Genomic DNA, 24,701 nt, shown 5'->3' on the forward strand with positions numbered 1-24,701 from the left:
TATACTAACAATTGAAACTGCACCACATGATAAGCTAACTAGTAAAGTCTTATCATTTAGGTTTATCTAATTACTGTTGCATTTCAACGGTAGAGGGTAAAAATGAGGCTAATTATGAACCGAAATAAAACTAAAATTTAAAAAAGTAAATGAAAACCATTGACATATTCTTAGAAAATAACAAACTAGAGAAGTAAACAGTTTTACGTATCATATATTTTTCTGTATTTTCCGTATTAAGCTATAACTAACTACAAAGGATGAAAAATTGAAAATACACTAGATGAAACAAAGCCCGAGGCAACTATTCGATATGCTATTCTCAATAAATTCCGGAAAAATAAAAGCATAACAAATTTAATAGAAATTAGAATTTTCAATTATGTTGATTTGTGCTGTTCTATGGATCAAATATATGTGGCATTGTAATAAAAATAATATTAAACAAAAACCTTCAAGTATTTATTAACGGCAGTTTTTGAAGAATCTTACGCATCAAGTGCTATCATAAAATTTGTTATGCAGAAATTCTTAGAAAAGCAAAACAGAAACCAACAACACTTGGAAATTAAAAAACGTTATTGGAAATGGATTGTTCATTTTCTACGTATACTTCGGAAATTTTAAGTAAAACAAGTTTTTAATTAGAACCTCCAGGACGTTAGAAAAAGAAGAAAACCTAAAAATTCTTGGCGTAAGACGAACAGCTATGATAGATGTCATATGATCGAATCAAAAGGAATATGGATTGATTGAATTTGAAATCACTTAAAAATATCCAAGATCCGTTACAAAATTTCATGCAACAGAAAATAAAAGCGTTTTTTGTTCTACAGAGTTATTTATATATTATGCATTAAGTAAAAAGCGCTATTTTTTATCTGAAATTCTAGCACGATGCCAAATCAGAATACATTTTACGATTCAAAAAATACTTTTCGGCACTAATACTAAACTAGAAAAAGAAGAAAGATGTAATATTATTATAGCGATTTAAAGTACGTTGTCCTTCTACTCACTTAAACAGTAGAATATTTAAACAGTAGAATCTTTATAATATGACTACCAATTTTTATTTTAAAAATTAATGTATATTAAATATTTGTTTCCACAAATGTATATTAGTGAAAATCTCATCATGAAAGTTTTGAATGAAATAGCAGCCACATTAGCATCGTGGTCGCTATGTCACAATCTGAGAATCAGCATTACAATTAGCACTCAGCTAGAAGAGTTCCCTTTTAGATGGAAAATTTTCTAATGGTAGTAACATGCATTTTATTACACGTCATAGTCTTATAATTTCTCAAGGCTTTTAGACACTGTTCAAATCCGTAGCCTTGTAATTTTGAACCTTTCGATAAAATCTTAAATTAGTAACAATTTCAAACTGCTCCACATGATAAGCTAACTGGTAAAGTCTTATCATTTATGTTTATCTAATTACTGTTGCATTTCAAAGGTAGACGGTAAAAATGAGACTAATTATACACGCATTTGCTTGAAGTGTAGAAAAAATAACCCGTACTCCTCGAAAACAACCTCCCTAAACTAGTTGCTCTAAAGTAGATTTCCATCAATCTCAAAACAACCTCAACTGTGAATAAAACAACTTCATGCACCTTGATTATACATCTTGGGAAGTTGATTTTTTTAAGATTGTTTTTCACAATAACATCGCCTATACCTCAAATCAACCTTGGCACCTCAAAAATACCTTAAATTTCTCTAAAGATGAATTTCGTCCTTCCAGTTAGAACACTAAGTTAACTCATGAATTTTAAATTGTAATTTATTTACGGCATTTGTAACAGATCTTGATTTGACTGTAACACCTGTATCATCTGCGAAATAAGCAGTCAGACCGCTGTAGTCACCTCTATCAATAAGAAAATCATCTATATTATATAAAACGCAAATACGTATGTATCAATAAAACCGATGATATTTCTTTTCTCGCGTTGGAAACAGTTTTCATTTTTAATTGATAGGCTTCGGCGCGCAAGAGCACGTAGTGAGCATCATATGGCTAATCTATATTGTATAAAACGCTAATACGTTTCAATTGATAGGCTTCGGCGCGCAAGAGCACATAGTGAGCATCATATGGCTAATCTATATTATATAAAACGCTAATACGTTGTAATTGATAAGCTTCGGCGCGCAAGAGCACATAGTGAGCATCATATGTCTAATCGGGTGAATTCTCACCGAATTATCAAAAAAATTCTCACAAAATTATCTTCATCGAAGCCGATGCTTTACATCCGGCGTTCAGTACTATTTCATATTGTTTTACAACACATGGTTTTAGCCCTCTGGTGGGAAAGACTTTAAAACAAAACTTACAACAGTTACTTTTCTCAACAACTGAAATTTAGAATAGTGTGATTAAGAAAAATATGTGAACTGTTTGCAATTTCAAATTAATATTGAAATGCACAGGTTTAGAATTTTCTACAGTGAAAAGTTTTCGGAACTTCAGTGTTCAAAAAAGTATACAAAAGCTAGACGTTAAGAACGTATCCAATGAGCAAGCAAAGCGAGCATCGGATTGCGAAGCAATCCGAAATGAACTGCGAAAACAGTTCCGGGGGTTGGCGAGCGCCAGCGAGCAGGGGGCGAAGCCTTCTAGTAGGTGTATATAATGTATATAAAATTGAGCCCAGTATACTGCCCTGAGGTATACTGACCCTTATTACTCTACAGGTTAAAAGAATATACTTTATTCTAATTTTAAAAGATATGTTTTTAGGTAGTTGTCGGAAGAGAATGGGAAAAAAAAATTGTTCCTCTGTGTAATACAGTTACTCAAAAGTAAATTATGTAGAAGATAGATAGTAGAAGAAGATGATGACATAACAATAATTTCTTCCTAAACTTTAATTTTATGTTACAATATAAAAAGAATCAAAAATGCTTATTATTGTATTCTGAAGAGAAAAAGCTTAATCCTTTTAGTAGTCCTACTCATAATTATATGAATTTAAAAAAATTAGCAACTATACTAAATATTTAAATAAATAAAGTCGCCTACTTACCGGTGGACCAGGAGGTCCCGGCAGGCCATCAATACCTCTTATTCCCTGTAAAACAATAAAAAATATGATTTTTTTTTCTTTCCAATGCTAATAGATTTTTATTCCTGAGACGAAATAAAACACTTACTGGTGGGCCAGTAGGGCCCTCACGTCCCCTTTCACCTCTTGGACCAGGGGGACCCTGTAAGGAAAAAAAGCATACATTTTTTACCAACGAAATTTTATTTGAACTTTAACAAATGGAAAATTCTTTGAGTTAGGCAGAGCACATGCAAATGAACAAAAATAGAGTAAATACAATAATAGCAACCATAATAAAAATGAAATGTTTAGTTAATTAAAGATTCTAATATGTATACTTTATTGGTGGAAGTCTCAGTAAGAAATAATGGCAAGTAACAGTATCAGATGTCATATCTATGTACAGAAAATGTTCGAAAAATTAAAACTGGGTGATAATGTTAGTAAAGATTCTCATAAAGATTTTCATAATCTAAAGATACTCATAATTTCTAAAGATTTTCATAATCTCATATTACTCGTTCTGATAGCATGCACGTCAATTTATACAGGCACCGATCTTTCAGTAACATCAACATTTGAAGAGAATAGTGGAAGACGTAAAGGACATTTTTAGCGAAACTAAAATCAGGGTATGGAGAGAAAAAAGTAGTATTTGAACTATTTTAGTATTTATTATTTATTATTATTATTTATTAATTTAGTATATTTTTAGTATTTATTAGTATTACGTCAACAACGAGTTTGTTTACAAAAATAAATTTTTAATTGTTCATACAACTTAAAAATAAAGTATGAAGGACATATAAAATAATTTAATGAAAGAAAATATAAATGCGGTGGAACATACAAAAATTAACCTATGTTATTACCTATTAATGGAAGGTGGGATAGCTTTGTGTTGGTTTAAGTACTGAATAAAAAATAATTCAGCAATCAGTGGCTTTTAGCAAAAATCACTGATTTCAATTGTTTGTGGTCACAAAAGTATTTTTATTTTGACATATATATCATTGTTTTTTATATTTTGCTTTAATTTATAGATACATAAACTTTATCTTACAAAAATAATCTTTAATTGCTTGCTTTCAAAATTTCTTAGAATGCTTCTCTTGAATCATACAATTCAATAGATTATTTTTTATTGTTAGGACTACTCTTCAGTAATATAATTTCAAAATGTTTTGTAAGGGGCCTGGAAAATTTGGGGGGCCTTGGGCCTGAAATAGTCTTGATCGGTCTCTGCCGGTTAGTATTAATAATAACCTGGTTTATTGCTTTAACCGTCACATAAACACTAAATCATCAAAACTACATAGTATAATTTTTAAAGTCATTACATAATGTGGTTACTAAGCATGAAAATGTTAAGTTTTAAAGTAGTTACTTTCGATGTTGATTCAAAGGTGACATTGAAATGCAAAAGGTAAAAATTTGAAAATAAGTAGCAAGAATATTTAAAACTAATAACAAAACCTTATTACTCACCAATAAGCCGGTAGCTCCCATTTTTCCTGACGGACCTTGCATTCCCTGTTAAAAAACAAACAAACAGATATGAATGATTTATTTAGGAAACTTTTTTTATTTCCTTGTCATGGAATCTTTTTGTTTTTAATTTGAAATGTAAAATGTTTTTGCAATGCAAATTTTTGCAATGTAAAATGTTTTCAAGTTCTTAATTACTTTCTCCAAAATACAAAAACATATTTACTTTCTCTCCTTGAGGACCTTGTTCTCCTTTTGATCCATCTAGGCCAGGAAATCCCTTTAATGAAGGAAATAATAATTATAATTATTGTTGCTCTAATCAGTATATTAAAACAAAAAGCTAATTGAAATAGTCTTCCGTTGCCTTTTAATATTAACAAACTTTTGATGTGTGTCAGAGTTTGTATCCTTCAGTAACGTTATTTTTGAAAGTGGAGTAAGTTCATATTTTATTTTTCCAAGTTCAAGGTGTTTCAACAAATTTCAAGAACATTCCTATTTGAAAATTTAGCTGAAGACAAAAACATCAGACCAATAGCAGCATACTATTGCAGTGATGCATCATATTCCCTACATATATAGCATATACATAACCTCATTTTCATCATATCAGCTCAGCTATAGTTCATATTTTTACAATATAGTCTTATCGCCCTACTGCATATAATTACATTGTCAGAACCTCAATGATCCAGATGACTACTTCTTCGCTTCATTTGCATTCCACAACCTCATCGAAGCACCACAAATATCAAGCTGAAGATGAATGGGAAAAGGGCTGCAAGCAACCTCAGTTGCCCAGATGTTTTATTATACAGTTTAAGTTCAAGGTCTTTTTAAGGTTAGAATTGGAATGAACTTAAAAAATATTGGTAAAGGAAATCGAATTTGGGTGACCCAAAAAAGATAAGGTATAATTAGTGCTACGTAGACGTAAGTTAAAAACAACGTTAATAAAGCACAACTAAGTACTGAAATGGACATACTTCAGTTTTGATTCTCTAGACCAGTGCTTCCCAAACTTATGACTCTTGCGTACCCTTTCTAAATTTTTCGTAATTCTGTGTGCCACCAATTAAAAAATGTATTTTTGATTATAAAAAAATTGCCCAAAAGTTAAAAATCATGACTGGCTGCTGACACAACTAATTATTTACTGTTAACTCTGCAAAAAATAGCCAATAGAAAAATACGTAATCGTAAATTTTCATGGACTAACTTTGTTTGTAAATAAAATTTTTTGAAATTTCCGTTTCTTGTAAGAATAGATATTTCACCTAAGAACGTAAACCCCCGCTAAACTGTTCCCGTACTCCTGGGGGTAAGCGTACCACACTTTGGGAAGCAGTGCTCTAGACCTTCGGTTTCGAAATGGTGTTCCACGGAGCCCTGGGGTTCCGTGGAAGGATCACAGGGATTCCGGGAGTTTACATTTTTTTAAAATCAGTAATAATATTTTAAACTTGTAATTATAGTTAGTTAAGATCAAAACAATAAGCCATAGTTTCTTTGATAGTTTGGTTATATTTTTGAAATTATTTAAGTAAAATGGCAGTAAAAAAAAGGCAAAATTTATAAGAAAAATTGCATTAGTAGTTCTCGTAGAACTTTTCCATTTAATATAAAATGACGAAATTCAAGAATTCCTAACTATTTCATAACTATTCTCAACATTTCTAAGAGTTTTTTTTTCCTTCAAAAAGCACAATTCAACGTATTTTATTCCTAATTTTCAGCTAATGTATGTATCAAAATCAAAAACCAATCCAGGACTCGACTAGATACCACTCTAGGCTTGCGAATAAAATTTTTTTGACACAGAACCTTTTATTTTAAGAGTTTTTTTATTGATAAAACGATTATTTAAAAGAATTCATTCTTCGCATTAAATATTATAAAATAATTTATCATCTTTTTTCGGCCAATATGTTCACGACTGCTAAGAAATTTTATTTTTATGTTTGGGGTTCCCCTGAAAGATCCTCGATTCTTTACGGTTTCGTAGCAGTAAGAAATTGATAGACAAGAACCTTCCTTGGCGTCTAAACACCAAGAGCGAGTACCTTGTATTTCACATACTATAAAAAATGTAGTAATGTGGATAAAGTACCATTTTTTGTGCAAATTAAATATCAACGATTAAGGGCATGCATAACTCCCCTCTCTGATCACACCTCTTTGATAGTTGATTTCGTAAAGCATACTGTACTTTTCCGTATTTATTTGTATTTTACAATCTCTCCAAACACAACGTTACATTTTTTATATTTTTTATACAATTTATATGAACAACGAATCTTTTAAAATATCTTTTATTGAAGCTAAACACACAAAATCATGCTAGACACTTACTCGGTGTCCTTTAGCTCCGGGAACTCCAGGCATTCCAGGAAGACCTCGAGGACCCTACGATAATAATAATACGAAATTTATAAATTGAATTACTTAACACTTATCTATATTGACCTATCAGCTTATACAGCGGATATAAAACTATTTGCTTCTAAACGTTCAGGAATTTTTAAGCAACCTTACAAACAACTAGGGATTTTTATGCAACCTTAAAAACCACTATAAATGTATAACTGTTTGCTTATTAGTGCTCAAACTTTTTTTAATGTGTCAGCGCTGAAAGAATATACTGATGTCGTAGTTGTAAAAACGGTACTTAGGGAAAAATAAATGTTTCTGTTTGGAACAACTAATAAATATGATGTACTATGTTCTTCAAAACTGTTTCTGTTAGTGATTAGACGTGTGCTAAAAAATGTCAAATGTTGGAACCACCTGAAATGAATAATCAATCTAAGTTTATAGTTAGTGAACGTTTTTACATGTTTTTCAAAAATTTTCGAGGAACTACAAGGGATTAAAATTGAATATTAATGAAATTGAATTCTGCCACTTTTTTAAATGCTTTGAAGCACGTTTCATCACAGATCATGTTAGTTTGAAATGGATTTATACTGAATTTAAATTTCGATTGACAGGAAGTTTGTAAATGTATTGGTTGATAATAAGTGTAATTGATAATTTTTTTTCAAAATTGACCTATTTTTTATTTATCTATTTTATTTTGTCTTGTTGCTCAGACACTCAGGATACCCGTAAGGTTTACCCTAAACTCATTATTTACCGTAAACACTGAGTTTATTTACGGTAAATAATGACTTTAGGGTAATGAGTTAATTACGGTTACTCAATATTTACCGTAAAATTCAGCAACGTCATGTAAAAACAGCGTGGACATTGCCAGAATTTGAACCCAGGAACATATTTCTAACGCCTGAACTACATATTATGAACGGTCTTAAAATCTGATATAATATGTTAGAAAAGCGGTCGTGTCGTCATAGGGAAAATTAACATAAATTTACCTTACAAAATTCTCCTCTCACCAGTTGTACAGATTCTAGAACATTGTTAATGACCATGGTTTCAAGATTAAAATATATCTAGTTGGGGGGTGCATAAACATTCACGACATGCTTTAATTCGTTCGAAAGAGTTGCTTTTTTTTCTTCTTTCTAGCAGCTGAACTGCCTCAGAATTTAGGGCTTGAGAAATTATTTCGTTAGAAAGACTAAGTCCTGATACTTTTCGTTAATAATTTACTGTAAAATTTCAGTAGTACAATGGCGACCATGTTGTAGGGTAACATTTTTATTTTAGAGGTATCTTGAAACCCTTTGATTTAATCTTTTTATATATGTAAACTGCAAATATTAAACTTCCTTGCAGAATGGATGTAAACTGCATTACTATAAAGATAAAAAGCATGTGTAAAAAAGTTGCACCACAGTTTAAAGTTATTAAATGATATTATAAAAAAAGTGAATTATTATTAAAAATTTGAAATTATTATGTGAAATTTTTGTAAATTGTGCTAAAAAGTAATAAAAAAATTACTTACTGGAGGTCCTGGAGGCCCAGAGGGGCCAGGTCTTCCATCTTCGCCAGGTTCACCCTGCAAAATAACATAAAAAGTTCAATTACCTTTAAAAAATACGATGTAATAATAAGACATATCATGAAAAACTTCAGTTCAGTTTGAAAATTTATTTTAGCTGCTAAATTAACAAAATAACTGAAAAATTAGCAAAAATAAAACGTAAAATTAACAAAACGAATTGAACAAACTGAAAAATTAACAAAAAATAAAAGTAAAAAGCAAAATTTTTAAATGCATTTAGAAGTTATTCTTTGAAAGATTTAGCTTTTTCTGAATAACTGTATTTCAGATCAATAAAGACAAACACCGTTCTTTAAAATATACTTTCAATTATCATAAATATGATGAAAATAAAATATAAAAACATGATATTGTTTAATGAAACACTAAGTAATAAAAATACTAAAATGTACTACTTATCCTCAGAAATACTAAAAACCACAAAATGCCATAAAAATAATTTTAAAAAAAATACAAAGTAAAGAAAGTATGTGCTAAACTTATATAAATCACATTTTTTAAAAAAATATTGCAATAGTGTCTTATTGTTTTATTTCAAGATTGTCCAAACAGGGAATATTTAACAAGATAGATTTAAAAAAACAAATTATTACTAATCTTTATCAAGCAAAATATCCTTGTAACTTTAACGAAATCGATGCAAGTCTTAAGACTGCCTAACTTAATTTCTAAAATTAAAGTGAAATTAAAATTTCCAATTTCCTACTGAAACATTTATCACCAGTTTTTAGAATTTTTCCCGATTGTAGCCACGTTGTAAATTGCTGTGGTTGTACAAAGATATAGAAACACTAGTAAACTTATTCTGTGTAAACAATATTTTTTTAGCAACGAATGTTTTGGAAGATTTTACGCGAACAAAAACATTATGGAAAATTTTTGGAACAAATATAGAGACATTTTTTTCCAACCGACCCAACTCGGAGTTTACCACTATCAATGTTCGCCTTCGTAGCCTTTGCATTTTCGGATCCTGTATCAAGCTTTTGGACAAACTACTCTTGTTTGAAGGCTTTTTGATGAACCTTACCCGTATTTCCGTTACAAGGAGTGGAAAACCACGAAAATCTTCCAAGGTTAGCTCAACGGCAAGGACATTCTAACCCATGAGCAGTCTACAATTGAAGATATTTTACGTCAGCACGCATTGATCAAAGCAAGTCGGAAGCGGAGTTCTTATCAACCAGTCAAAGCTGGGATTCGAACCTGGTCACCTCAACTGGGTCATCCCTCTATTCCTTGAGATCATGATTGAAGCTTTTGAAAATGATGCAATTTGTACCTTTGCAAAATTTTGCTTGACCAAAAAGAGGACAGGAAGTAATAAACTTTTCATTCAAACAGTAACAAATCATTCTCTAATTTCACTAATCAAACACTAATTTTACTAAATAGATCATTAAAAAAAATTATTCTGTAGGATTGCAATATTTATATTAGAATGTTTTTCTAATTTTAGTGGTTTAAGTTGTTTTAAGAAAACAAAAGAACCTTTAAACTTCCTACGCTCAAATTTGTCGAGATAAGTTTTGCTAGGGATAAAAAGATATCACTTCTGAAAGCTTAAAGCTTGATCTTTCAAATTGTGCCAACTGTATTGCCATGTAAAAGCTTCCAAAACATTTGCTAAAAGAAATTTTTTTGCATAGAGTTAGTATAGAAGTGTTCCCATAAATTTTTCTAACCCCTGTATTATACCTGTCAGTTTTTACTCTTTCCCAAATGGATATTTCCAAGTGGTAGTGAAATGATAATTAAGTATTTACAACTCGAAATGAAGTGAAGTGATAACGCCTAACTATGTGGCTCAAATCAGTTTTAATTGGATGTTTGTAAGTGACGTCACGCGTTTGTATAGAACTAGATCGACTTCTGAATCTATAAATGCCACGATTTACTTACAATGACGTCACTTGCTATTGTCCAATCGAATTACAATTATAGAGTCAGAAATGTTTTTTTTTCTATCGCCCGAGCTTAAGCATACCATTCTATAATATTTTCTACATCCATAGATCATTCATTTCAGAAGTTAGTGAATATCAATATGTTTTAAATTTACAAATTAAAAACTAAAAAGACAGAAGTACTGTTAGAAACAATTATAAAATTGGCCCAATGTCTCCCTCTAATTAGATTTTAAAGTGAATAATTATTTACTAAGTTAAAATTTTTGAAAAATCTAAAGAAATTGTGATTAGATAAATTTATTTAGTCTATTCATTCCTAAGTTACTATATTACAAAGTTTCAGAACTCACGATATAAATAATTACACACTGGTTATATTCTTTTCTTGGTAAAAGAATATTTTAAACTTATTTTTCATGACCAAAATATTCGTTTTATATAAATAGCATACATGCATAAAATTTGCTAAGTTTTTTTTTAATTATTTTTTTGCAGTTCCTTTAAAAATTTAATACGATATTTATATTCGAGTTGTGTAAAAATGGTTTCATGGATTTGACAATCTAAACATTAAAAATAAAATTTTCAGAGCTTATTTATAAATGAAATTTGTGCATTATATTATGATTTTTGCGTCATTACGTTACTTTATCTAATTTTTGAAAAAAGGATCTGTGTGATAAATGCGAATACTAGGTTGTGCGTCCGCAGCTCAAAGTTTTGATTTACCTAATAATTTAGATAAAGAAATTAATTTATATGAAATGAAATATTTTGTTTTACTTGATGCTCCACTTTTTCATTTATCATCTCCTCAAAATAAATAGCATTCAATAAATTTTTCACTGTGATGTAAAAGCTTATGTTACACATGTATAAAATATAAAGACCATTATTAAAAATCAAAGAAAGTGATAAAGCTTAAAGAAAACTCAAGATCATTAAAAAAAACTTTTTAAAAAAATTGAAATCTGAAGTTAGAGTTGAAAAAAAAGGTGAATGAAAAAAATTACTTAAACTTTTCCAGACTTAATATAATACTCTTCCAGAATTTATAGTAATATTACTTACATCTTTACCAGGAAGACCGGGAAGTCCTCTTTCTCCAGATAGCCCTAGAGTACCCTAAAATCAAAATATAAATAAAAGTCAACGAAACATTGAAACAATTGCAGAAACTTTTAGTTTTTTGTACATCCATATTTATTATTTTAATTACACCGGGGAAAAATTTTTTGTTTTGTTTTCTGTTGCATGAAATTTTTCCACAGACCTCAAATACTTTTTTATCGCAGATTTCAAGCTTGCATTTTTTTTTAAATCTTTAGCTCCAAGTTGAATTTTTTTTTAAAAATGTTTAGTTCCAAGCTGCATTTTTTTAAATGTTTTTTTTTAGTTTAAATTTAGTTTTTTTTTTAGATATTTTTGTCGAAATGTACTATGTACAAAATATTTAATAGGGAATGCATAAATGTTGTGACAAACTTTTAAGTAAGGCAGGGCACATCAGTAGGATCAAAATTGCATAGGAACCCATGCCCGGAAATGCCGTCATGCGTCGCTATGAGCGCTTCCCTATTATGATCTGTCTCTTCTTGTGGTTCATAACTCAGATAACAGGGAAACAGTCCCAGCTGGGTACTGCGACATTGTCGGGCATGGGTTCCCACGCAGTTTTACGCCTGATGATGCGCCCTACCTCCCCCAAAATTTCGTCGCAACATTTATGCGACTCCTGTTGTATATAACGTTTTTAAAATTGTATATTTCAACATTAAATAAACTAAAAATGCCATTTTAAAAAAAATTTGTAACTTAAGGAACAAAACTAATATTCGATTTGAAATTCTCACACCCAAATTAAGTAAAATCAAGCATTTGCATAAATAGAACAAAAAATTCGCTCCCCAGTGTTTTCTTAATAACTTCAAAAAATATGAAGCATTTTAATATAATAGCATTTCAATAGATATGAAGCATCATTCAAAAAATATGAAGTATTTTCATATAATAGCATTTCAATGCTACTTACGGGTGGTCCAGGCTCTCCAGTTTCACCACGAGCTCCTTGAAAACCTTGTGGTCCCTTAAAAACGTAAAATCATACGAAATTATTATTTAAAAGAAAAAAGCTGTTACAACGTAAAGCACAATTAATGTCACACGAACGTCGATTATTTCGGTACTATTATGAAGCACCTTTCTCCGTGTTGATTCTGAAAAAGGTGCAACGGTTTGTGTAAGAAAATATGACTTTATTTTTTGATAAATACATTATAATTTACTGACAATTGAAGAATGATACTTCGATCGTACGTATGTATGTTTGTGTGACATTATTTGTATTTTTACCACGTTATAACTTTGTTCATATGTAGAACAAATTTATACGTATTTGTAAATGACAGTAAAATGAAAAAGTACTGATGAAAACAAAAATTTTAATATGTAGATGAAATAAACAACTTACTGAAGGTCCTGCCGGCCCTGGTGATCCCCTTGGTCCAACTGGGCCCTATAATATAATCAAACAATTATATAATTTTTCAAAATATTATTTAACCTTTTTATAATAAATTCTAAAAAGCAGAGTTTCTTTTATATTTTCTACTCGGGGCCATTTTCGCAAATAATAATAATAAATAAATAGATAAATAAAATTAAAAAAATAAAAATAAACTACCGGACCGCTTGTAAATATATAGAAGAATATTAAAAACAATACAGATGTAGGTTATATCAAAGGGCTTAAAGAAAAATGATAAGTATTTTAAAATTACTTTGGAGTGCTGAATTATTTTTCTGACACTGCATATTTAAAATACATCAAGACTGAAGAGATTAAAATTAAGAATTTTTCTGACAGTGTATACTCAAAATATAAGAGTCATTCAAATGAAACCTGGTCAGTGCTTCTAACTTTGCATTAGACTTAATGGGGCGCCACGTAACTGCGTTTATGGCGGCACAATCTATTGGTAGAGAGACTGTCGCATGCGCAACGTTTGACGTTGCATCTAGACGGTGTGGTTGCAGTTTGCACGCCGAAGAGAAGGTGGCCACGCAAGTTATCGTTCACTACGGAACATGCAGGCGAGTCGGGCTACCAAAGATGGAACATCCACCGTACAGTCCAGACCTTTCACCGTGTGACTTTCATGTTTTTGGACTTCTAAAACGGAGCTTTATTCGGACATTGAGTCACAACGGACGACGACGTGTGTGACTGGGTCCAGGCCTGTATCCGACAGCAGCCTACTAGCTTCTTCAAAGATGGAATTGACCGGCTAGTGTCGCAATGGGATAAATGTGCCAACAGTTTTGGCGACTATTTTTGAGTATGTGTACTCTGTATAACTACATTTGTGAGTTAATAAAATGGTTACCGTTACTTTACACTAGTGACCGGATTTCATTTGAATGCCCCTTATATATAATATCAGAAGAGGTTAAATATTACAGGGAGATAAAACGCCAAAATTGGCAGCCATGAAAAGAAAAATGTTTAGGTGAATTATATAAACGTACCACTTGTGCTTGCATGAACTGAAATGCATCCGGAGGAGGTCCCTTTTCACCGCCAAGACCCTGCTGCACAGCCAGACTTTGAAACCAGGCGCTCAACTAGGACAAAAATGCATTTCATCCAATAAATAAAAATTAAATTTTTTTAAATTTAATTACAAATGTAAACAGCGAAAACTATTTTTTAATATTCAATATGAGGAATACACGATTAAATGAAATATTATGAAAATAATATAAAATAATAATCAAATAATTTAATTAATAATACTAAATGTAAAAATAATTAATTATAAGACATTTTTAATTCTATGTTACAATATAAGAACACCATCTTTTAACGAATCTTCATTTCATTATTCTATACGGTTTCTGTAATGATCAATCTTAGTATAGATTTTACATACTTTTTTAAAAATGAATTTAAAAAAAGTATGCAATATTTAAAAAAAAGTTTAATATATTGGACTTAAACAATTATTATCAGAAATGAAATACAGTCTAATGGCGTATTAAACACAAAAAAAGCGCTTTTTTATCCCCATACTGAATATAAAAAAGAGAGCTTTCTTTAAAAACTTTTGAGGATATGATTACAAAAATGTTTTTATCATAACCATTCTTAAAATATTACATTTCTTTTCTTGTTCATATAGTAACCAATCTAAAACTCTATGTAAATAACGAATATTTTATAATTTTCAAAAAAAAATCGGTTCGTTTTTGGTTTTGCCTTCTAAAAAATCTATGTAAATAAAGAAAATTTCTAAATATTAAAAATAAATATCTTTTCAAAAATTATCCACATAAATACTGAAGGTCTATTAATTTTTAAAATGAATTGGTTTGTTTTTAGCGACTTAATATATCTTTTATTGCAAACTGTTCTTTGAATGTGAAGTAAATCCCGAAAGTAATTTCATATTTTTTAATGAAAATAAAAGACGAATTTCCTATAGTGAATAAGCATTTTATTGAATCATATAATGGCCATTCTTTGAACACTGAACACAAAAACCAACTTGCTCTGGACAACCCATAAATATTTTCGAGTGGTAGATTTTTAATGTATGATTCTTGATTTAATAAATTCAATTTATAAGATTTTTACATACCACTATTTCGAAATAATTCAAAGGTTTAAGTAATACGCCCCTCTCAAAGAAATGCTCCGGGTACGCCAAAATCATCCTAAAAACAGTAAATAACTGCAAACTAAATTTTACAAATAATTGACTACCTTTGCTTTCTTTTTAAAACGTATAGCATAACGTAACTACCATGAAGTGGTGAATTATATAAGCCTACGAATTATTCAGAAATAATGGAGGATAAAAATATACTAAATTTAATTTATTAAACTAAGAATCATAAACTACCACTTTAAAATATTTATTTGCTGTCCGGAGCAAGTTGGCATCTCTGCCCTTTGTTCAACCTTTAAATATGCCAAAAGTCTTAGTTGCCCAAGGGCTAAATCAACAGATGAAGAAGGCAGCCTCTAATTAATCAATGCCGTAAGTACCAGTTGCTGTAAGGCAAATTCCAGGCACGTTATCGATTACCAGATCGTCGTCGAACCTCTAAATAATAGGCAAAATTAATCTAATATCTACAAATTTTAATTTTTATTTCTGTCTTGTCCGAAGCAGTAGGCATCTCTGCTAAGCCTTTTGCCATTAGCATGATTCCCCTCTCATAAATTTTTTGTTCTTAGTTAGCTAAAAGGAAAAAACTGATATGATTGATTTTCAACTTCCTCATTCGAAGTAAAGGTTTCACCGTTTAAAAAAAAATCTTTTTCAACCTATTTCACAACTCATAAATGTAAACCCTATCAGCGATCTCGGGTTTTGTTATTTACCAGCTTACATCAATTAAAGCCCTTATTGTATCGTTATCAGCTTAAATTAGGGTAGATCACCGTCGTACATCTTAATCAAAATTTTGCGGAACCTTACTGCCAATACAGCTTTTCAACAAACATTGGATAATCACTTTCCAGTTTGAATAGCATTTTAACTTTTTCGATAGTGAAAAATTAAAATAAGCCGAAAACTTTGCTTGTGACTTTCTATATTTGAAAGTGTACCAATCATCCACTGCTGCGTAGAATTAATTAATTGAACTTTTTCTCAACCAAGCCTTGCAATATCAGCTGTCAAAATATAAAATGATTATATGGCTTAAGTGTAAAGTTGGGTGTGAAAATATTCTCTGTTGAGAAAAAAAGAAATTGATTTCCGAACAACCCAATATATTGAAAACAGTTTTTGCTTTAATTAATTAGATTCAGTTTGGAACATTTATTAATGAGTGATAATTGTAGCAATAATAATATAAAATATAAGAGAATTAATTAATATTATAAATATTTTATATTTCTCTTACACTATATTTAATAATTTATGTTCCCTAATTTATTTTAACACCAAAAGTTATAAATTCTTACGTCCCCAGAAATGAGTAATAATTGTATCTATTTGCATTTAAATAAGCAACAATTATAGCAATAATGATAGAAAATATAACAGAATTACTTAATATTATAAATATTTTATATTTCTCTTACACTATATTTAATAACATATGTTCCCTAATTTATTTTAACACCAAAAGTTATAAATTCTTACGTCCCCAGAAATGAGTAATAATTGTATCTATTTGCATTTAAATAAGTAACAATTATAGCAATAATGGTAGAAAATATAACAGAATTACTTAATATTATAAATCTATATTATATAAAACGCTAATACGTACGTATGCATCAAGTACGATGATATTTCTTTTCTCGCGTTGACAACAGTTTTCATTTTTTATTGATAGGATTCGGCGCGCAAGAGCACGTAGTGAGCATCATATAGCTAATCTATATTATATAAAACGCTAATACGTTTTAATTATTAGGCTTCGGCGCGCAAGAGCACGTAGTGAGCATCATATGTCTAATCGGGTGAATTCTCACCGAATTATCAAAAAAATTCTCACAAAATTATCTTCATCGAAGCCGATGCTTTACATCCGGCGTTCAATACTATTTCATATTGTTTTACAACACATGGTTTTAGCCCTCTGGTGAAAAAGACTTTAAAACAAAACTTACAACAGTTACTGAGTTACTTATCTCAACAACTGAAATTTAGAATAGTGTGATTAAGAAAAATATGTGAACTGTTTGCAATTTCAAATTAATATTGAAATGCACAGGTTTAGAATTTTCTACAGTGAAAAGTTTTCGGAACTTCAGTGTTCAAAAAAGTATACAAAAGCTAGACGTTAAGAACGTATCCAATGAGCGAGCAAAGCGAGCATCAGATAGCGAAGCAATCCGAAATGAACTGCGAAAGCAGTTCCGGGGGTTGGCGAGCGCCAGCGAGCAGGGGGCGAAACCTCCTAGTATTTTATATTTCTCTTACACTATATTTAATAACTTATGTTCCCTAATTTATTTTAACACCAAAAGTTATAAATTCTTACGTCCCCAGAAATGAGTAAAAATTGTATCTATTTGCATTTAAATAAGTAACAATTATAGCAATAATGGTAGAAAATATAACAGAATTACTTAATATCATAAATATTTTATATTTCTCTCACACTATATTTAATAATTTATGTTTCCTAATTTAATTAAACACCAAAAGTTATAACTTCTTACATCTCCGGGAGGGCCGGGTGGTCCAGGTCTTCCAGGAACTCCATGCGAACCAATTTCTCCAGGTTCACCCTAGTAAAAAATAATAAAAAAAAGTTAGATTTAGTTTTACTCTAATATAATATTTTAGTCATCCTAAGCCTATTTCAGATGTAGAAAATAATTATCTTAAACATGCAATAACGTTTGCTAAATGATGTTAATTATGCCTTTGATTAAATTAAAAATTTCAGATTCAGTTTTTTTTCTTCAAATAATTAATATTATTTCACAATAAAACTTTACTTATGTTCCTTTAATTATTTAAACACAAAAAGTTAATTAGATAAGAATATAATATTAAAATAATTATTGACATTGCTTTAATATATTCATTTATTTATTCAATCCGTACAAAATTAGAGGGTAAAGTACAATAACTAGATAAATAAAACATTTTTTATAAGGTTATCTATTTAGCTTTACTATACTATAGTCCTGCGATTAACTGTATGTAGAACCTAGCGGCAGGTGTTTGAATTTGACAATACTCAAAATCAGAGACTACTACAGATTTTCCGTAGTTTCTGAAGCTATTTTTCCTAAAGCAAGGTTGATATATTTATGTTTTATTATATTAGAAATGAAAGAATTTTTTCCAGCTCCTAACATAAATAATTTAAATAGATTTTTGGTGGACCTTTGGAATGTCTGAGACATTTAAAATAACCAGTCTGTTCCAATTACTATTTTAAGAAAGAAAGAATCAGGATTTACACCCTAGGGTGATAATTCTAAATTTAAATCTCTCGAAGCCTAGTTACATTAATTAGATTATTAGTTAACTAGTTTATTTTTAAAAATCATGGCAAAAGGTGTCTGCAAGTAATGTATTAAATTTTAATTCTAGTTAAATTAATTAATTAAACTCATGTTTATACACTAATATCAACTTCAACTATAGTTGATCTAAAGTAAGAACTCCCCTAGATATTCGTCTGGACCTGTGGCGGTGACTATGGTAACGAAGTATATCTATTTCAAGTAGGGGTGTGGGGTTTAGGACTGACTCGGGTCGGCAAGAAGAAGGGAATTTATTTATTTTTTTTGTCTTTTGTGTTAGCCCTAGAGTTAAGAGAAGCTACTCTCCTTGAAATGAGCTATTCTTGTTTCCATAGCAGCAGACGGCCTCAGACTTTGTGGCGGGAGGAGTTCGTACCGTAGACAAACTATACGCTAATATCAATTCAATCTATATTAACTGCAATATAAAAAAAAATATATAATGAACTTACCCTTTCTCCAGGATATCCAGGTGTTCCTCGTTCCCCTTGGGTGCCCTAAAATATTAAACAACTTTTTATTTCTTGATAAGCTTAAAACATAAAATATTAGTCTTAAATATTTTTTTAATGAAAAATTTATATTATCATAGAACTAGACGTTTAATACTCGAGATTTAATTGAAAGAATACACACACTTTTTAAGTGCCGTTTCCTAAATCGGTTATGAAAATGACTGTGAAATATTGGGTTGACGTTTTAGTATAAACACCGCTTTTGTATATTTATTTGGTCAGTTTCTTAGGAGTTCTTAGAGCCCAATCTAGGCTACTTTGACGATGGCGTTTGAAAAGGTACTGAAAAGTTAAATCGGTTTTCAACGCAAAATAAGAATGGCGATATTTTGGCATTCTTTTTTTGTTATAAATAAACGATTTTGCATCGTTCTGAAAACAAACTTTTCATTTCAATACAAATTATTTTCCAACGCTGCCCTGATTACCTAATTTTTTTATCACTTTTTCATAAAAATAAAAATTATTATATATACGTTTAGAAATTATTCTAAACATATTAATTATTCTAAGCATAAAACATTTAGAAGTTACTCTATACATATTAAGTATTCCTTAGAATACTTAATATGCTTAGAATAACTAATAACATTGTAATAGTTTAATGTGTTTAGATAACTAATAACAATAACATAAAACATTTCAAAGTTATTCGGAACATATTAAGTATTCTAAACATAAAACATTTAGAAGTTATTCTATACACATTAAGTATTCTAATCATAAAACATTTAAAAATTATTCTAAACATATTAACTATTCTAAACATAAAACATTTAGAAATTATTCTAAATACATTAATTATTCTAAAAATAAAACGTTCAGAAATTATCCTAATGCACATTTAGAAATTAAAAATTTGATTGGTGCACTTAAAGTAGAACGATCAAACCATATTCAGTAGGAATGTTCCCTAGGTTTGTAAAAATTTTTGTTAATTTCATTGTTGTTAAACGTTTACAAACCGTTAAGAGTAAAATTAAAAACTTCTCAAAAGTTGAAGAAAATGGAGCGGGCTCCTAAAGCTTTGTGTCGCGGAACAGATCCATTTAATTTAAGGAATTTAAGTTGTAAGAAACTAAGTTGTAAATTGTTCCAAAAGATTGTAACAGTTTAGCGAACTTCGCAAATTCATCCAAAAGAATGATATTTCATGGAAGTTTTCAAGGAGCGTAACTGAAAGAATTCTGAGGGAGATACACAATGACTGTAAGGCGACTGGGGGACTGTTAATTACAGTTTACCGAAATCAGTAAATGGATGACAATTCAATTTCAATACTTTTAAAATATCGACCATCAGCCACAAATATATGTTAAGATATGATGTTTCCTTATTTTTTTTTTTTCTAATTTTGCAGGTTAATTTTTCGCAACTACATCTGTTGTTAAATGTTTGAACTAAAACTCGAAACTCTGGAAAGAAAAATTAATGCCTCGCGACATTAATTTGCCCTAATTTTTTCCCCTTAATCTTAATTATTTTTCTGTCATCAGCTTTAAAAAAAACTGCTAGTTTAATTTGAGACACCCTATACTCTATATCACCCTATACTTATAGATACTCTTAAATATATTTGTAAGTTTCTTTAGCTATTTCTTTCCTACAATACAGACATAAGATCTCTAAAGGTACTACAATACATACCCTTGGTCCAGGAAGTGGTACGAGAGGATAGGTGGGTGGTTCAACTGCCCCTCGGTGTCCATCAACAGGTTCTGAAGGAGGCTCCTAAAAGAAGAAAAAAAACTACATTTTTCTACACTTATTTAAACTTATACTTAGATTTTAATTCGCTTTTTTCGACAAAGAATTGGTTTTATAAGATTTTCTGTAAGGACCATCCTTACTATATGAATTTAGAATTCCTTATAAAAATAAATTGTAAAAATTATGCTTAAAATCGGTCAAAAATTAGTATTTAAGCTAGAAAATAATAGATCAAAATCTAACTACCGAGAAAGGTGGGTCTGAAAACATCAAAACTTGTTAAAACTCTGAAGGAAACTTAGAGTTGAAAGGAGATTATAAAACAGCCAAGATTCCTCGGACAATCCAATTGGTTTTGATGTTCAACATCAAGGTTTCCCCAAGTGTGCTTCAAAATATTTCGATTGTATTTCTGTTTTTTTTTTTTCTCTTCACTCAAATATTAATTTGCGACCGCTAATAACTTTGCTTTTCACAATCATTCTGAAGAGTCGTAAATTATTCGAAAAAAAGAAGGCGGACCCCCCTCTGTAATCTGTATTGATATTTGCGCCGGTTGAAGCAAACTATAAAAAAATTAAAAAAGGTACCTAATTGTGCCAACAATTTCGCCAAGTAAAATCTTCCTAAACATTTCCTGCTCAGAGAAAGAGCTTTTACGTAGCGTTAGTGTAGAAGTGTTTCCCTTATTTTGATAATCACATATATATTATTGATATTTTGATTACCACCTGTATTACGAAGTAGTTATAACATCTCGTTTCATCCAAAATTAAACAAAAAAACGCCACAATCGTCTTACCACTAATTTATCTTTAGTAGGAACTTTCGACCCATGGTATTACAGCTGAGTTTGTATCAGTGTGTCTGATAATTTTGTACTAAGTACTTAAATGTATCCTGTATTACAAATAGATCTATTCTGAAGGAGAATGTTTAGTGTCAATTCTTTTTCAAATATGGAGTTCAGCAATAAAAAACTTTTATAAATTACCTCTCCGTCGAATATTAGTTGCTACATTTAGATGGAAAATTTTGTCCCAAATTAGTCGGTGGATTTCAAGTTGGTGGAATCGTAAATAACTTATGATGCAGTTTAATCGATCGATGCCAACAAAATTATGTTTCCATTGAATTTACGATTTATTAACAACAATAAATAATTTCATGAGATTACTGGTGGAAAAGTCCTTACTATATTGGGCTCGACTTAAAAGCGGAAGAAAACTTGATTTTTTAAATAAGTTTGGTACCGATTTAACGGAGGAGGGAGAAAAGTTGTCAGCTGATAGTATGGCACCCTGAAATCTCTGAATAATGTTCAATCAAAATCATCCGTATAAAAAATCCTGGTGAGCGTTAAATCTGTCAGTTCACAAAGTTCTCCATGTTCCCATAATAAATCGTACCTCTGGGGGTACTGAATTGGAGACCGATGGTTCTATGATTCAGGCCAAAATTACGATCTATAGATGAATGAATGGGTCCGCCCTATAATTAAACAAGTTTTTCTCGGCACAGCAGTGCGTTTATTCTGTCGTTTAAGAACTTTAATAAGAATTCGCCATCTAAATAAAAACCACCTCGTCACTTAAAAAAGAAAGGAAGGCGAAAAAACTGAAAAAATGGAACAACTCAAAGAGAATAATAATTTAATTGAAAAGTATAAATAATTTATAGTTAAAATTCTTTTAATTTCAGGTAGTTATTCTAATTATTTATTATTTCTTTAATTATATTCTTTTAAATTTTAATATCTGTAAACATTTGTAAAATTTCTTATATTATTATGAACCTAAATTATTTTTTTTGTTTCAGTAATTAGCGAAGGTTGTTGTTTCCTAATGATTAAGTATAAACTGTCATTAACAAGCATATTTTAAAAATCAGGATTTTAATTTAACCCAACTCTACAAATTATTGTTATCGAACAATATGTTGCTAAAAAAGTGTCAAAATATGCTTTAGTTTTTTTTTTTACAATAAAAATTAAAACTGAAAATTTTAAAATAAAGTATTCATAGCATCATTTACGATAACTAGTAAAATATTTTTATTACTTTAAAATGGTATTTAATTTAATATTACGGCCAAGAAAAATTTTTTAAACTATGTTTTTGAACTGAAATAATGTGTCAAGTGTATCAAGAAAAAGTTATTTTTACAGAGAGAATGATGCAAAGTTTTCATATATCTTTGCTTGCGATCTTCGAGATCTGTGTGCGGCGTGACGTCATGAGGAGGGAAATCGTAGCTGCAGCTCTAATAAGAGAGGAACTAGCCCTTCTTTTTTCTCTTTAGCCCTGATTGAAGAAACCGACCTTTCAACAACGTCGCAAGGCATGAACCTATTAGTACCAAGACTTACTAGAAAATAAATGTCACAAGAGTTTCCGAATGGACTAGCAGCACTCAAAATTAAGTTATTATTTTCCTTTTCTATTAGGCTTTTATAATAATTTACTGCATTCCTGTAGGAATTATAATTTCCTCAGTCCCTTGTAACAAATAGAATTCCTAAATATATTTCCTACTTATAGTGAACGATATATTTTCTTCATACAATGAATGATATATTTCCTTCAAACCAAGTATTGTTAAATTATGTTATTTAACACGTTCACGCCGGGTGTTGCGCCTGAAAGCGGGACGGAAAAAAGAAAATACTGGTAGAGGAACTATTTCAATATTAGATAATATTCGGGAGGAGTTAATCTATTCTCAACAATAACAATTCACTGTAAGGAAATTTATCACGGTGAAGAAGCAATTAAATATAAAAATTGCATCCGTTAAAAACAATTGGCAGTTATGGATTTTTATTATTCCCCGAAAAAAACTAAAAAATGAAATTTATTTGTTACCAGTTTTTACTCCGGTGCGCCGCCCGATGAGACAATCTAGAGTGACCCACCGGTGGGTCACCCCGGCGTGAACGTGTTAAAAGTGCATATTACGATTAAAATAAAATTAATAAAATAAAAGAATTCTGTCCCATTAGTAGTTAGTAAAAATGAACCCTTCTTTAAATAAATCGAAGTCAATAAAATTTTAATCATTGCTTGTTACCAATTGTAATATGTCATTCGCAGTATATCATTTAAATTCTTTACAGACAGCGGTGAACATTTTTTTACAGGCAAATTATTTCAACGAATTTTGTAACAATTGGTGTTATATTGTTAATTTTGTTGTTTCGATTTTATCGAAACTATTTTATTTTATGTTTAAAATGGAATCGAAAGAACCATAAAAGTCAACCTTTTTTCCAATTTATCTCTTAAAATATTACCAGATGACTATCAAACATTCATATATATATATACCGCGATGCCTTGAGGTAAAACACATTCTACTACCACTACAAAAAAATTTCTTATAAAACAGTAAAGTTGTATAAGTGAGGACGTAAAGATTCTTTCATCTCTACATTATTGTAATTATAGCAACCACAACCCCTAGTAGCTGCTATTTCATTAAAATGTTTACTTAATGGAAAGCATAATTTACTAAAATCAGGAGCAAAAATTATCTTATGAATTAAACTTTAAAATAAAAACTGGTAGTTTCTTATAAAATATATTTTATTATTTTGCATGTAAGAGAACAGTAAAACACTTCTTTTTTCAATCGCAATCTTAAAAAAGCGAAAAGTTTTCAGTTTAGAATTAATGAGGATAACAATTTTTTGAATCGGAAAATATTTTGTAATTCGGCATCGCACTTGCATTTGAGGAACTTCATATATAAATAACAGTTTCTACTTAATGTTGGAAACATAAATAAAAACGAGGAACAAAAAAAAAAAAAAAAATTATATTGCATGCGATTTATTCTGCTCACTTATTTCAAGTCTACAATCAGTTTCTCTCCCAAACCTTCAGTTTTTATGAATTCAATAATGTATTCCTTACCAGTCATTTTTTTAAAATTCACTCAAGTGAATGCTAAGTGCCTCCACTTCTCTGCTGCATAAGGAGTGGATGGAAGAAGGCGATTATACTTTTCCATTTATGATGCGATGCATTAAGGTAG

General features: G+C 30.0%; 1 protein-coding gene across 2 annotated transcripts in view; it reads right to left on the reverse strand.

Moving 5' to 3' along the window:
* The window catches only part of LOC107442626 (collagen alpha-1(II) chain), a 92,393-nt gene that overhangs the window by 47,059 nt on the left and 20,633 nt on the right, over positions 1-24,701 (reverse strand). For both annotated transcript variants that reach the window (XM_043042294.2, XM_043042295.2), the window contains exons 4-16: positions 20,604-20,687; positions 18,894-18,938; positions 17,623-17,691; positions 13,965-14,060; positions 12,907-12,951; positions 12,469-12,522; positions 11,508-11,561; positions 8,467-8,520; positions 6,906-6,959; positions 4,777-4,830; positions 4,551-4,595; positions 3,169-3,222; positions 3,042-3,086 (exon numbers count right to left, since the gene is read on the reverse strand). In XM_043042294.2, the coding sequence (XP_042898228.1) occupies positions 3,042-3,086; positions 3,169-3,222; positions 4,551-4,595; positions 4,777-4,830; positions 6,906-6,959; positions 8,467-8,520; positions 11,508-11,561; positions 12,469-12,522; positions 12,907-12,951; positions 13,965-14,060; positions 17,623-17,691; positions 18,894-18,938; positions 20,604-20,687 (753 nt within the window). The remainder of the gene's footprint in view (positions 1-3,041; positions 3,087-3,168; positions 3,223-4,550; positions 4,596-4,776; positions 4,831-6,905; positions 6,960-8,466; positions 8,521-11,507; positions 11,562-12,468; positions 12,523-12,906; positions 12,952-13,964; positions 14,061-17,622; positions 17,692-18,893; positions 18,939-20,603; positions 20,688-24,701) is intronic.

The sequence above is a fragment of the Parasteatoda tepidariorum genome, chromosome 10, assembly GCF_043381705.1.
Source record: "Parasteatoda tepidariorum isolate YZ-2023 chromosome 10, CAS_Ptep_4.0, whole genome shotgun sequence".
NCBI lineage: Eukaryota > Metazoa > Arthropoda > Arachnida > Araneae > Theridiidae > Parasteatoda > Parasteatoda tepidariorum.